This window comes from Arvicola amphibius, chromosome X (genome assembly GCF_903992535.2).
Source record: "Arvicola amphibius chromosome X, mArvAmp1.2, whole genome shotgun sequence".
NCBI classification, from domain to species: Eukaryota; Metazoa; Chordata; class Mammalia; order Rodentia; family Cricetidae; genus Arvicola; species Arvicola amphibius.
This window is the reverse complement of record NC_052065.1, coordinates 6114925-6130702: the sequence shown is the minus strand read 5'-3', so window position 1 is coordinate 6130702 and position 15778 is coordinate 6114925. Positions and strand designations below refer to the sequence as shown.

General features: G+C 40.2%; 1 protein-coding gene across 1 annotated transcript in view; it reads right to left on the bottom strand.

The window, feature by feature from the left end:
* Positions 1 to 3790: 3790 nt before the first annotated feature.
* Positions 3791 to 15778, bottom strand: part of Adgrg2 (adhesion G protein-coupled receptor G2) — a 122060-nt gene continuing 110072 nt past the window's right edge. Inside the window, exons 23-27 of the mRNA XM_038316468.1 lie at positions 12902 to 13001; positions 11826 to 12109; positions 8957 to 9058; positions 7804 to 7956; positions 3791 to 4015 (exon numbers count right to left, since the gene is read on the bottom strand). Of these exons, the coding sequence (XP_038172396.1) occupies positions 3831 to 4015; positions 7804 to 7956; positions 8957 to 9058; positions 11826 to 12109; positions 12902 to 13001 (824 nt within the window). The 3' untranslated portion in view covers positions 3791 to 3830. The remainder of the gene's footprint in view (positions 4016 to 7803; positions 7957 to 8956; positions 9059 to 11825; positions 12110 to 12901; positions 13002 to 15778) is intronic.

The following is a 15778-nucleotide window of genomic DNA, read 5'->3' as shown; positions in this document are numbered from 1 at the left end:
TTTGTTGTGGTCTCTGGAGTAGATAAGATTTAAACATTACGTTATCACAATTGAATCCCTTTAGTAATCTTCACGGGTAGCTTTACTGGAGATTTCATATATTCTTTTGTCTCTAAAAGCTGGCTTCATTGCTTTTCATTGCTTTTTTTTTAAAGAAGGTTTTTGTTCTCATTGGAGTTGCTTAAGAATCTCTTTTAGAGGTCAGCATCCAGAGTGGAGATTTCATGTCTTTTGACTCTAAAGCACCCCATCTCTGACCAGAGAGGCTCCGTTCTTAATCAACTTGCTGAAGCTAACCAATTAGCCAAATTAAGTTATTTCTATAACAATTGAGTTTAGTTGGCCTGGAATTATTCTACTTTTATATTACTATAGTGTAGAGACTGCTAAATTTGTCTCTGTTCCAGCTTATTGCAGCTATATAAAATGGAGAGTTATGGAGCAGACACACCAGGGACTATAGCGTTTCTTCACAGTGAAGAACATATATATTATACATTTTAAAATCAGGAGCAGTGATATACACTTTTAATCCCAGATCTCTGGATTCTAAGTCTGGAGGGTCCTGAATTTGAGACTATACGGTTGTATATAGATAAGTATGATAAAATATACTATATGAAATTCTCAAACAATAAAATATTTTAAATGCTATTTGTTTCATAAGAATACATTTAATTTTATCTGCTTTGATTTCTCTTTTTTTCTTTCTTTTTTTTTTTTTGAGACAAAGTTTCTCTGTAGCTTTGGTGCCTGTCCTGCAACTAGCTCTTGTAGACCAGGCTGGCCTCGAACTCATAGAGATCCACCTGCCTCTGCCTCCCAAGTGCAGTGATTAAAGGCGTGCACCACCACCTCCAGGCTTGCTTTGATTTCTTCAGGTTATATCTGGAAATTTATATGGAAGAAAAATGAATATACTGCTAAGAATTCTTGACTCAATTTTATGTTCCTTTAAAAATATTCATTTTATTTGCTATGTATGACTGTTTTCCCTACATGTATGTATGTGTACTGTTTGTGTCTAGTGCCTATAAAAGTCAGAAGAGGTCAGATCTCCTGGGAGTGGAGTTACAGATGGGTGTGAGCTGCCATGAGGGCCCTGGGAACCAAACTCAGGTCCTCTGTGAGAGCAACAAGTGCTCTTAAGTTCTGAGCCACCTTTCCAGTCCCAATATTAGGTTTTTAATTGTACTTATTCAGGTTTTCCTGTTTTCTGTCCCCCAAACTCCAAGGAGGAGCTGAGATAGAAGCAAACTGAATAGTCTTTCTTTGCTGTTCTGGAGACAAAAATATCACACTAAACAAGACTGCTTGGTGTGTGTGTCATTCAGTAAGTTGAGCTCTCCATTGAAATACCCTTCAAAAGACACCTGCCTCCAAGGTGACCTTGTTAGATACAACCCAAGTCACCAAGTGGAACAGTTGTACCATTTCTGTTGAGAACAATTACAGTGCTGCTTATTAAAGTCAGCAAAGTTCCTATGTAGAACCAGTGATTGCAGTGTTTTCTGGGGGAAATTTCTCTAGTAAACGGAGGAAACACTTCCAGCGCTGGGCACTGCTTTGACATTCCCTGAGCAATAGCAGCTCCTCTGTCTCCCTCACCGCAGACTCAATTTTCAGGACCGATTTTAAAACTGGAGGAAGATGCTTCTCAGAAACATTTGTCTCTGTCTTGTCGTGTTATTTCTCTGAACTTACGAACAAATGAAAACCCAAGAGAATTTAGCTTAAGGACCAGGCATGAAGCATAATACAAAGACCAAGGATGGTAGGAACTCAAGGACCTTTGACACTGTGCCTTTTGGGTGCACCCTGGTATGTACGTTGTTTCAGGAGATTGACTCCTGAGGTCTCATCCACTCTCACCCCCACCCTCCAATCGAGAGTGTCTCATCACCTTCCCAATCAATTTGGAACTTGGTTTCCTTGTAGGGCCTGAGGAGCCTGGAAGGAGAGCTTGCACAGACAATTCTTGTCTAGATGCAGCCAGCGCTCTGCTCCCCATTCGTGGCTTCCACAAGCTAACTAGAGACTCAAAGCCTCTTAAATCTTTCCGCTTTCTTGAAATGCCCTTGTTTGAGGCTGAGGAAGAAGACCTTTGGATGGGATCTGAACCGAGTTTTGTGCATTTCCTACAGCTCGATGGCAACACGAAGCTTTTGAAAGAGTAAGATATGATACAAAATAACCCTTGGAAACTGCTCTCACGAAGCAGGACAAGTCCTTTTCTAACTTCACAGTCCAGATCTTCAGAAGGTTTGTCCTACCACTTCTTTGCCATGCTGCCAGGGAGGGGAGGGGAGGGGAGGGGAGAATGCAAACCAAGCTTAAAGGTCTTAATTGCAAATTTATTTCATTGATTTTTAACATTTTTTGTCGATTGTAACATATAAATACAAAATAATTAAATAATTCAGAGAGGAAATTTTGCAAAGACAAATGAGCACACACAGAGAAATGTCTATTCCTACTATGGTTAGTCTGGGATGCAGCATTTTCTTGAAGTATATGCAAGGGAGCCTTAGTGAAAGACCTAACTAAAGGGATTTGAAATGTCCCTAATAAGAACTTACTGTGCTTGAGGTATCTCTCAAGCAGGTAGAGATGAGAAGCAGGATAGACCCTCTGTAACTAGGAACAATCAGAGTTGGATATATACACATACATATGTATATATACACACAATATCACAGGATAGTTCACTATTCCCAGTAGCTGCCCCCCCCTTGTCACTGTACACTCTTCAAGACTTGACATGTGTTTAAAAATACATACAAATGCGACTGGACCAGAATGTAGCAGTTGTAACAATTGCATACCATGCAGTTTGTCTTTTGAAGGACTGATTTGTTTGCCATACATACACTCTTGAAAAGTAATCCTACTCTGATCCCCTCATTGTCAAGGCTCTGGGTATTTGAGAAGTGGCAGTGTATATATTTTCCACCTTCACAATCTTCCTGACATGGTTTAGATTACAGTTGTAATCCTCTATGACCATGGCATTCATCTAAACGTCTTAATGCAGATTCTGTGATCTGATCAAACGTGGTCACACAAGTCACCCTCTGCATAAGGATGTACCCAAGAGGATGATAAGGGTTAATATGTGACCCCACTGCTTCCCAAACCATAAGCTCATAAGGCTGTGTCTGTCCAGTGCGGGTACCTTTTCTTGATTGCTCAAAGGCACTCTCTGAGCTAACTGTGGCACTGTCTGTTTATAACTGTTCAGTCTGCCTTTATCATTATGTCTTGATTTCAGCAACATTTCTGAATTTCACATCCTCTATGATCTCCCAAAGGAGGGTTAGAATTCACTGAATTGGTAAGTCCTCACATTAGACACAACCATGATTCTACAAAAGAATACATTTACACAGTAGAAAATAAATATAAAAAAGGTAGAGATAAGATTTTTGACATGGGAGTCACTAAGCTTATATACAAAAAAGGCATGCACAACTAAACTCACCGACAGACTGAAGTAAACATTTTTTCTAGGATGTTATCAAGGATAACACCCTCTTTAAAATGTGACAGGAAATGAACATTCGTTTTATTTTTTCTAGATCTTATTCTGTGGTTTTTAACACCAATCTTCTTCCAAATGAAAGGTAAGAAACCAAACTGCAAACGTCTAAAGACCATAAGTATGCCACGGTTTCTTCTTTCAATAATAAATCATTGCCTCAATTAGCTTATGTTTCTTTAGAGGCTGCTGAGTAGAAAACAAGCTGACTTTCATACATCTCACATTGGGTAAATGGAAAACTGGACACTTCACACCCTCAGCATCATGCTTTGATTTTAGAAGAGGAGAATCACATTTGCTCAATAAAGTGTAGGCTTCCCCGCTTTGAAGTCCTTCTGAGGGCCATCCGACCTTTACCATTGCAGGAATCTTCTTTGTCACTAAACATGTGCTGTTTCCCAGTGAGATCGTGAAGGCATACGTCTCCATTCTGAACGCTGAAAGAAACCCCATTCCTCTCTGTAGATGCATTGCCTGGATAAGGAATATCAAAGTTGGTGTCACGAAGTAGCCAGAGAACACGCTAAAGCACAAGCAAGCATCACCTCCACCTCAATATTAAATAGGCATACCGGAAATGAATCTTTAAAAAAATACCCATCCTATGTTTTCATATTTTGTTTTTATTCCTTCTCTAAGGTCAGTGACAGTAAGCACAACAATTTGAGGTTGATCAGAAACAAAATTCCTATGGCAGTTTAAAAAAAGAGAAACAGTCAAAGTGGGAAGACATTTTTTTTATTTTCAAAGCTCCATTTTCTAACTCTAATTGAACACACTGAATCAAACTGTGTATAAAATAACCTACAGTAAGTAATATTTAAGATTAGCAGACATCCTATAGGCACTCTTATAGGCTCCTGGTCCCCTATAATTCTTCCGAAATGAAACTTTGTATTAGTAGATAAGCCTAAAGAACCAGCTACAAGCAGTCATGGCAAGAAGAAATTATCTCTCTCAACCATTGTGGAATATGTCTTCTGACTATCCCAGTAGAACTATGTCCCAAGAAAAAGCCATGGATTCCAACCTAAGAGTCCAGCCAGAGGACAGCAGGGTATTTAGTGGTAGCTGTGAGTTCCATCAGCACTCTCAGATCCTCGGGACACAACACCCACGAGCTTTTAGCTACTTAGCACCATCCTTCTGATCACTGTATCACTGAGAAGCCATGTGCAAAGTTGAATAATAAGCCCACTGATAATTTCACAATATAATCACAATAATGGTGAGCATAGCACTGAACATATTATACATATTGTCTCACTTATAGTTAGTGCTAAGGGATGGGTGTTATTTATTATCCCCATTTCACAGACGATATGACCAAATTTGTAGACGTTAAATGCTCTGCCTGAGCTTCTATGGCTCAAAAGTGACGGACTGAACACTTGAGAAGGTTGCTTTCAAAGGGTGATCTTGTAGCCCCGCGTACTAAATTATATGGCTCTAAGGCAGTTCGGAACAGAAATATGTCACATTCATGCGAACAAGACAGTGGATACGGATAGCACAACTCCATCTGCGCCACGGCTCAAAAAGGGCATGTGACTGTCTGAGGCAGCTGTTCTGACTTAGGCATCTTGGTTTGAGGACATTTTGGTTGCAGGAACAATTTGTCCCAGTATAATAAAGCACCCAGCTGCCAGTTACTTTTTGAAATTCTCAGTGCCATTCCTCATCTCGTGTGAGGGCTGACAAGCCAGACATGTTCATCTGACAAGCGTATTATCCTTTCTGAAACCCGTAGCTATTCTGTTGACTATAAAGCTCCCTCCCCCGCCACTGTCTGACATCAAAACTATCTGTGTCAGGATAGGCTGCTTCTATGAGATCTGAGTCCCTGAAGAATGATAGTATTGGTGGGGGGGGGGGCTAGGCAGATAAAGCTTCACCTCTGAGCTCTTTTCAGAAAATGGAAAACTAGGGATAGATCAAGAGCCCTGAACACACAGGAGTCTAAGATTTGTAGACGGTCTAGCTTGATCCTTTCATTCTGCTCTTTCAACCTGCTCTCTCACTCTTATTAAGCAGCCTTCATCTCCCTGTCTTTACTCCAGGGACCTCCAATGCATCATTCCTGATATGGCAAGTTGGCATTGGGCCCAGAACTTTACTCTTGGCATTGACAGTGACGATATAAAGCCACATGGCAGCAATTTCTTATCTTTTACAGCAATGGTTCTCAAAGAAGGACAATTTATCACCTATCCCCCACAGTGGACAGTGTCTGGGAGCATTTTTGATTGCCACAACTTGGGGCAGGGCACTGCTGGTTTTGGTGGGCAGAGAAGCTAGGGATGCTGTTGAGCATCTTGCGATTCTTTAAAAAGAATTATCTAGGGGGCTGGAGAGATGGCTCAGCGGTTAAGAGCATTGCCTGCTCTTTCAAAGGACCCGAGTTTGATTCCCAGCAACCACATGGTGGCTCACAACCATCTGTAATGAGGTCTGGTGTCCTCTTCTGGCCTGCAGGCATACACACAGATAGAATATTGTATCCATAATAAATAAATAAATATTTTTTAAAAAGAATTATCTAGCCCCAAATGTCACCTGAGATTGAGAGGTCTTGATGTCAAGGAATCTTGTTGTGTTTTCTTTATGTAAAAATGCATATGTGGCATGTATGCACATGCATGCTAGCATGTATATAAGCACATGCAAGTGCAGAAACGCACATGCAATGTGTGCATGCATGCATGTGGACTCCTGGGGTTGATGGAGAGTGTCTTCCTGGATTCTTTCTGTAATGCTATTTCATTTGTATTTTAATAAATAAAGCTTGCCTGAAGTTCAGAGAGTAAAACAGCACTGGTCAGCCTTACAGACCAGGCAGTGGTGACACACACCTTTCATCCTAGTAGCCATACCAGTTTGCCACAGAAACCAGGCAGTAGTGGTGCACACCTTTAATCCCTAGATAGGAATATAAAATGGGAGGAGACAGCTCTCAGACACAGTCTCATTCTGAGATTCCTGGAGGCAGGATCACCATTTCAGACTGAGGTTGAAGTAAGAGCGAGTGGCTGGCTGTTTTGCTCTTCTGACCTTTAGGTGGAACCCCAATATCTGTCTCTGGGTTTTATTGATCATGCTACAGCCTTCCACTCTATGTTGAGGCAGGCTTTCTCATTGAAACTGGAGCTCACTGTTTCAGCTGGTCTAGCCAGCCAATTTGCTTGGGTGTTTCCTGTCTCCATCTGTCTCTTGTGTTCTAGGATTTCAGCAGGGCTGTCACACCCACCGGGCTTTTCAATGAGTTCTAGGGGTCTGGTCCTCACCCTTGTGCAGCACCAGGGAAGTCATATCCCCAGCCAACCCTCAGTTATACTTTTTAAAATCAAACTATCAGAATCCCTCATCTTTATGAGACTAAAAAACTATTTGGTACAGACATGAATCTACTCACAAACTGATTTGAATTAGTAAGGGAAAGAACTAATGTCTTCAGACAATGGCTAAAGGGTGACTTCCACTGGAAAGATAAAATATACTGGCATATCATAAGTGTTTAATAAAAATGCAAAAGCTATATTAAGAAGCAGAAGAAAGAAAAAATAAGCATGATAAGCTTTATGAGTAATGAACAGCCCAGTCTTGGAGAAAAAGAAAATGTAATGAAGTTTTAGCTAGAAATTTTGGACTTAATGAGTGAAAGAAGCATTAACTGTAATAATCTGTTCATATCTGGGTAACACAGATAGTGACCAATATTGCTCACAATTCATCTTCCAGCATTTGATATATTCTTGGGGACGCGGGTGCTGTCATAAGGCAGTCACTTTGTTGGAAAGGATTAACAAACATAAAAAGCAAAAAAACCACAAAAAAACAAAAAACAAACCCCAAACCCAGGAAGGTTTCAAAGTGCTAAGGATCTGCATGATTAATCGATGTGATTTTTAAAAATCATATTGCTTGGTAATTTAGGTACTGCTCTTACAGAAATACTGCAGCACTGAAGTCTTTGGGCAATATTTAACTTAGGATTTGAATATAAAACCTTTCAGGTTATGGTCAATTCCCAGTAAGGGAAACTTTAGAAAGATTTCTACATCTTCTTTAAAAAGTCATTCTTGTATTAGCTTCAAAATAAATAAATTTGGATTTATAAATGTCCTGGCTTATATGGAAAACTCCATTTTGATCCACTAGTCATAAGTGTACTCATTCAGTTTGTTTTCCAAAAAGAACTACTTCAAAAAAAAGAAAAAAACCCACTGGCTTGAGAAAAACTAAATTGAGACAGACATACATACCATTCCCGCTTGCGTGCACTGAGCAATCATTATTCACTAGTAGTGTGGTGGAGTTAGTGGAGTTACAGCTTGACTGTAAGGAATTTGAAGAGCTGGATACTCCTTGGTTTACAGTCTGCTTCTTTAAACCATTAGTAGCAGTTTTACTCCAGTCTACAGCAGAATAAGCATTACAGAAAAACAGGGCGGTATGTTGAAGCTCAAATGCAAGAGACAGGTCACAGTGTAACAAGTTCTAGCAATTGAATTCTCACTTCAAGATCTCATAGAGAACTCAGACATTTTACAAGCTGGTGTTATAAAAGGCACCTTCACGTCCATGTATTTACCTTTCAAATGACTGCCTCATTAAAAGGAACCTGTGTCCTCCTGGAACTAAAGGCTGGGCTAACAGGATCGTCTGGAAATATCCACTGAATTAGCAAGTAACCCAGAGCCTCTCTCCCTCTGCCCTCACAAGAACGTAAATCATCTCTGCTGTAGTAATTGTTCTTGAATCCACACAATGACTGACCTACACACACTGCCGTTTTCTAAATGCAGACCCCAGTACCCATCAGGTACTGAAAGGCGGTATTCATGCTGAAGGAAGCTAGCTTTACAAACAAGTCTTTATTCTTCTTTTTTTTAAAAAAAAAAAGAAAGAAAGAAAGAAAAAAGAAATGCGCTATTTGCTCTACTAGCCAACCAGGAATATGTGAAAAGAACTTCAAAATAACCAAATACATGCCAAAGCTTATATACAAAGTCTGGCCAGTTAACAGACGAAGCCACTGACAACCTGGACCCGTCGGGGAAGAGTGAGTCAAGCCTTAACACGTTATGAAGGAAAATATTCAAAATCACTTTGGGAAATGAAAAACATGAGCTCAATAGGAAACAAACTCTAAAAATGTCACTGTTGCTTCATTCAGGAACCAGTTGGTCCTCTAACTCTATGGCTCACAAAATTCCCAAAATTCTCAGGTAGGAAGAATTCTCTTCTTCTTCTTTTTAACCCCTTACTGATCAATAAACAGCCTTTTCTGTTGTGCAGGTTGTGTCTCCCTGCTTTCCAGATCTGACAACCTGGTAATGACTGCGTTCATCTTAGTGTATACATTTATTTTATTTTCTTGACATTTCAGAGAAGAAAACAAAGACAAATCTTTACCAGAATTTTCAGCCAGCCGTAATTTTCCACAACAAACATACCGCCTCCATTGCTTCCTGACATTCTCTTTTGCTGCGCAGTAAAAGATGAATATGAAGAACCCTAAAGGGAGAGAGGGACATCCAAACCATTCTTCAGTGAATTCCAGATAAAACCTACATCTTGGGAGTCTACTCTGCACAAAAGAGGAAAAGTTTGGCAGTTGTGGACAAAGTGAAATTTTGTAAATTGAATAAAATGTCTACAATCCAAAGCTTTAAACAAGATAGAGTACTTATACAACGACCTGCATTTCCACAGCTAAATGCACCAGCTCTTGTCCCAGGCCTTGTCCTCACCCTTCTCTGTCCTGGTAGTAGAAGCCAGGATCCTAGCTCAGACCTCAGCTCCCATTTCTAGAATACTCTGGACTTGCAATCTAGTTCCATGTTCTGTCCAATGTCATCTCGTCCCCAGTCTCATGTGTCTCTTCCCTATGCCAGGTCCCTTGTTTGGGTCCTTTGGGCCTTCTTCTCTGAGCACCAAGCTTGCAGAATGTTTGGATTTACTTATCTACTATCTTCCTACCTCCCTTCAAGGCTCAAGGAAAATTTCCCGATATTCCAGCATAAAAAGCTAGCTACAGGTTTGAACAGGCCTTTGGACTTGCTTCCTACCTACCATAGTCCTCAGTTATATGGCCCAGGGATCCTTACTCAACACTGTCTCTGCCAAGAGCCCCAAAGATTGTGCTAGTAAAACATTTGTGGAATGTGTGGATGAATTCTGAACCCTCTCACTCCCGCAACACTCACATACTTTTAAAACACCAAATCTGCTTCTAATGGGGGTACATATGAGAGAGCCTCAAGAGTTGGTGGACACTGCACACCTTTGCCTAATGTTACCCTGGGAGGCTCCCTTGGTTGCATGAAGGGAGAAACAACATGTGTGTGAGAGCCATGCATGGAGATATGCACCAGTCAAAATAAAAAGAAACATATACACAGCTCATCTTCAATCAACTCAAAAGTACTGTAAAACTAGGCCCTAGCTCCCTTTTATAGAAGCAGCAAATTAATTCTAGTCATTTATGTTCTCATAAGATATTTTGGGGAAATGGAGGAGAAAAAGAGGCACATTTGCTAGATTATTAAACCACATGAAGGCAGGTACATAGAGTTCATGCTAATGATTAATGTGAATTTGCATATCGCATATTTCTCTCTTAAAATATCTACTACTTTTTGTATCCCATTGTTAGTATATAAAACCTTTCTTCAACCGATTGTGGTGGCATATGCCTATCTAATTCCAGTACTGGACAAGCAGAGGTAGGAGGATCACTGTGTGTCTAAGGCCAATCTGGTGAATTCCAGGCCAACAAGTGTACCTAATAACAATCTACCTTAACAGTCCCCATCAAGACCCCCCAAATCAAAACAAAAACCCTTGATAGGATTTTCTTGTTTTGTTTTATATTTAATACTTCATAGTACAACACCTGGATATACTAATTTAGGGACTGGTATGTTGTAAATAAAAATACCAGTCATATATCATATATGGTTCTCTCTCTCTCTCTCTCTCTCTCTCTCTCTCTCTCTCTCTCTCTCTCTCTCTCTCTCTCTCTCCCTCCCTCTCTCTCTCTCTGTGTGTGCGTGTGTGTGTATGTATGTGTGTATGTATGTATGCATATGTGTGTGCCTTTCTTCAAATAAAATTAAAAAAATGGCCAAGTTAGATATTAGAACTATACTTCTGAGAGGGATTTCTTTGAAAACTGGCAAAATTATCTATTGTCTGATGGGGTCGCAGGAGGGCAGTATGGAAGCCAAAAGCAACATGAAAACAAGCAGAGAAGAATGTAATGCAAAGGAGTTGGAATAAGGGGAAGCCAAGGGACAATTCTTTATTGTTTCTGTAATGTAAACCTATTAGCCTGCTGAGCTTTCAATGACAAAGCACTTCCATTAAAAATTAACAGCTGACAAGACCACTGATCCAAAAGAAATTACTCATTTGCTTTTCTAAAGGCTACAACTGCTAGGGTCCCAAAATCGGAGTGGCTGGGCTTCATTACTGTGTGGGAAGCTCAGAAGTCAAGGGGGACCCTCTAAGTCCTCCCCAAGGCAGCTTGGCAACTGCTAGGGATTAGCCAAGATCATGGTCACGTGGGTTTGTTTATATCTTTCTGCTTATCATTTTATGTTTCCAACTGAAGCACCAAACCTAAGCCCTAGGACCGAGTAGGGTTTAGTGACATGGTATCTGGACTTATTATCTCCCCGTTTACCTTTCTTTTTGTTTTTTAGGGTTGTTTTTTGGTTCTTTTTGAAACAGGGTAATCCTAGCAATCCTGGAACTCATTCTGTAAACCAGGCTGGCCTCGAACTCACAGAGATCCACCTGCCTCTGCTGGGATTAAGGGCGTGCGCCACCACCAGCCTAGCTCCCACCTATCATTTTATGTTTCCAATCAAACCCTCAAACCTAAGCCCTAGGTTCACGTGGTGAACTCTTGTAATGACGTGTTATCTGGGCTTTTCTTGTGTGCGAGTTCTGCTTTCACAAATTAATTTTAAAAAAATAAATAAAAAGGAAGAAAGCAAGAAAAGGAAGAGTAATTGGCTCTCTCTGAAAGAGTTCCCTGCAGATTCCCTCAATATAGTTTCTCCAGGGAGAGGAGGATGGATCAAAGAAACACTCACCATTTCTCAAAATTAGTAAAGTGCCTTTCTTCTAAGAACCCCAAAACTCTTGTTCTCAGCCATAAATTGGTTCTGCAAGGAGTACATCTCCAGGCACTAAATTGCCTTAGAAGGGATATTTACTTTTTTTTATTTTCCACTGGGCTCTTGGAGTTCATATTTAAAGTTGTAGTGCTTACCTTGTAAGGTATTAAAGATGGCAAAGAGATACATGAAGGTGACATTAACTGGTCCCCAGGCAAAGAAGGCAAAACCCCAAGTAATTCCCAGCAAAAATGTGAGGCCAGCAATACTCCTGAGGTCTTGAATACTAGTTTTGCGTTGCGCTCCCAATTGCTTCTTCCTTTTAATTCGACAGAGCTGAACCAAGACGACAATGAACATGCTGATGTTCAGTAAAAATATCACACAGAAATAGCCCACAACTGTGATATAGAACACCGCATTGCTGTTGATCCAGCAACTGGATGGGGGAGAGGAGAGGAGGGAAACAATAATAATGGAAACATGCTTGCTCCGTGTGATGCATGGCATCTATAATGTTTGCTTGAAAACCTTTTTTCTTCAAATGCAAAATAAAAAAATGATAAACTGCTCTTCTCTACAATCATTTATAGCTCCAGGGAACAGAATGCGAAGTTTATCTTGGGATACTTGGTAATGAAGAGTATTTTAGGGCCCAGAGAGATGGCTCACTGGTTAAGAGAAACTGGAGCTCTTCCAGAGGGCCCAGACTCCGTTCCCAATACCTGCAACTGGAGAGCTCACAATGACCTGTAACTTCAGCTCCAAGGGATCTGACACCCTCTTCTAGCCTCCACTGACACATACAAGGAGCAAACAGACGTGTGTGTACACATACATACACATAAATAAAAGTGAATCTTAAAATAATATTTTGAAACTATTTTAAAGCATTCAGAACTGTGTAAGCTCTAGTTATCCAAGTTTGCTTGTCCTTATTAATATAATATCATGAGCATTTCATTTTTATCAGATGTTAAGTGTCTTAATATACTTCTGCCTAATGTGTATACTCTCAGAATAATTTCTCCTAATTCATTACTTAAGTAGTAGTGTGGCATTTTCAACTAGCCAATCTCATAACACATGATGATGAAGGCTCTAGTTAAAAATGATTTTAGATTTTATTAAAATGATAGATATAGCCAACAGACTGATTAGATTCTCCATTTTTCTTAGAGAATTTAATTTTCTAGTTCCCTGGACATTCCTAAGATGAATTTATACTTACAAGTCATCTGGTGAGCCATTGGGGAATTTCCCATAAGATCCAATACCATAATTATCTGGGGATATAGTCAGGACGATGGCCACAATCACAGCTGGCATCCCTGGAACATGGGAAACATCAGTCACATAGTTCTGACAACCAAAGAGGTAAGAAGAAAGACTGGAGGTCATTCTATTTTCCTTCAGGTGGCATGACAAACACTGGTTAGCTATTCATCAAATATTCTTTTCATTTTGCCACACGGATGGTTGCTTCTACCCTCATTGGCAGACAGAACTAAATTTTGGCTATAAGCAGAAGTAATTTGCTCCACTGTGGACCTGATCTCCTAAAAATACCTGCAAGGTCCTCCACTCACTTTCCCCCCAAACCCAGAGCCATCTTGAAAAGTTCATCTTGAGTCAGAGTTTTCATCAACTGGAATTTATAAATAACTATAGAGACACCTTCCTTCAATGCAATGCCCAGCAAAATCCCAGCAAAATTCTTCACAGACCTCCAAAGAACAATACTCAACTTCATATAGAAAAGCAAAAAACCCAGGATAGCCAAAACAATCCTGCACAATAAAGGAACTTTTGGAGGCATCACAATCCCTGACTTCAAACTCTACTCCAGAGATACAGTACTGAAAACAGCCTGGTATTGACATAAAACAGACAGGAGAACCAGTGGATCCAAACTGAAGACCTGGATATCAATCCACACACCTACAAACACCTGATTTTTAACAAAGAAGCAAAAAAAAAAATATAAAATGGAAAAAAGAAAGCATCTTTAACAAATGGTGCTGGCATAACTAGATGTCAACATGTAGAAGAATGGAAATAGATCCTTATCTATCACCATGCACAAAACTCAAGTCCAAATGGATCAAAGACCTCCACATAAAGCCAGCCACACTGAACCTCATAGAAGAGAAAGTGGAAAGTACACTTGTATTGGCACAAGAGAATACTTCCTAAATATAACCCCAGTGGTAAAGACATTGCAGGAATCAATTAATAAATGGGACCTCCTGAAACTGAAAAGCTTCTGTAAAGCAAAGGACATGGTCAACAAGACAAAATGACAGCCTACAGAATGGGAAAAAAATCTTCACCCACCCCACATCAGACAGAGGCCTGCTCTCCAAAATATACTCCAAAAGAACTCAAGAAATTGGTCATCAAAAGAACAAATAATCCAATAAAAAGTGGGGTACAGACCTAAACAGAGAACTCTCAACAGAGGAATCTAAAATGGCTGAAAGACACTTTAGGAAATGCTCAACATCCTTAGCCATCAGAGAAATGCAAATCAAAACAACTCTGAGATTCCCTCTTACACCTGTAAGAATGGCCAAGATCAAAAACATTGATGACAGCTTATGCTGGAGAGGATGTGGGGTAAAGATAACACTCTTCCATCACTGGTAGGAGTTAAAACTGGTACAGCCTCTTTGGATATCAGTATGAGGATTTCTCGGAAAATTAGGAAACAACCTACCTCAAGACCCAGCAATACCCAAAGGTTGCTCAATCATACCGCAAGGACATGTGCTAAACTATGTTCATAGCAGCATTATTTGTCATAGCCAGAACCTGAAAACAACCTAAATGCCCCTCAACCAAAGAATGGATAAGGAAAATGTGGTACATTTACACAATGGAGTACTATGCAGCAGAGAAAATAATGACATCTTGAAATTTGCAGACAAATGAATGGATCTCGAAAACATCATACTGAGCGAGGTAACCCAGACCCAGAAGGACAAATATCATATGTACTCACTCATAAGTGTCTTTTAGACATAAAGCAAAGAGAAACCAGCCTACAATTCACAACCCCGGAGAACCTAGACAACAACAAGGACCCTAAGAGAGACATACATGGATCTAATCTACATGGGAAGTAGAAAAAGACAGGATCTCCTGAGTAAATTGGGAGCATGGGGACCATGGGATAGGGTTTAAAGGGAGGGGAGATAAAGAAAGGGGAGCAGAGAAAAATATATAGCTCAATAAAAACAATTTAAAAAAATAAAAGAAAAATCTGTCTTCACTAACTTAGGGTTGGTGACTGCTACTATGTTGGCTTTAAAATGGCTTTCAGCTAGGAACAAGTTGTCTTGCAAACGTCCGTACCATCAGTCACCAGCCCCATGCTGCCACTCTATACTACACAAAGACCAACCAGTTAGCTTCACTGCTCTGATAAATACAACAACAACAACAACAACAACAACAACAACTCCTTTTATCGATTGGCTGGGGTGCCTGATACAATCAAATGTATTTTTTATTTTAATTCCGTTGTATCTCTAATGATACTGACATGATGGTTTCCTGAGTAAGAAATTTTCAAAAGATAGAATACTGGAGAACGGAGCTGTAAATCATTGTTGGAGTGCTCACCTAGCAAGTTCGTGGCCCTGTGTTAGATTCTCAGTGTCAAAGTCATACATAAGTAGAGGGAGTAGAGGAGCTTGTTCTTGACAAGGGCACCTGACATTTTAGCTTTCTCTAAAGAAGATAAAATTCCTGCCCTTATGCCTGGAGCTGTGACTTTCTGCGACAAGTGAGGGAAACTGTGTGCTCTGTTATTCTTCACAAAGATATAGTGACAGTCATGGTGACATGTAGTAAAAAGCTTGTAGTCCTGCTGTGCAGGAGGGACTGTGTAGACTGAAGAAGACAAGGGGATGCAGGAATGCGGGAGGGTTGATGGTTGGAATCCAGTGGAAATGATATGCACACAGAATGAGAAAACAAGGCGGGGCTGTTTTCTAGCCTTGCAAAGTGAGGCTACGCCACACCACCGCCTAGACCCAGGGTCTTCACTGGGGTGCTGCCTATAACTGCCTTGCGAGCCTCATTGGTTTGTCTTCAATGAAGT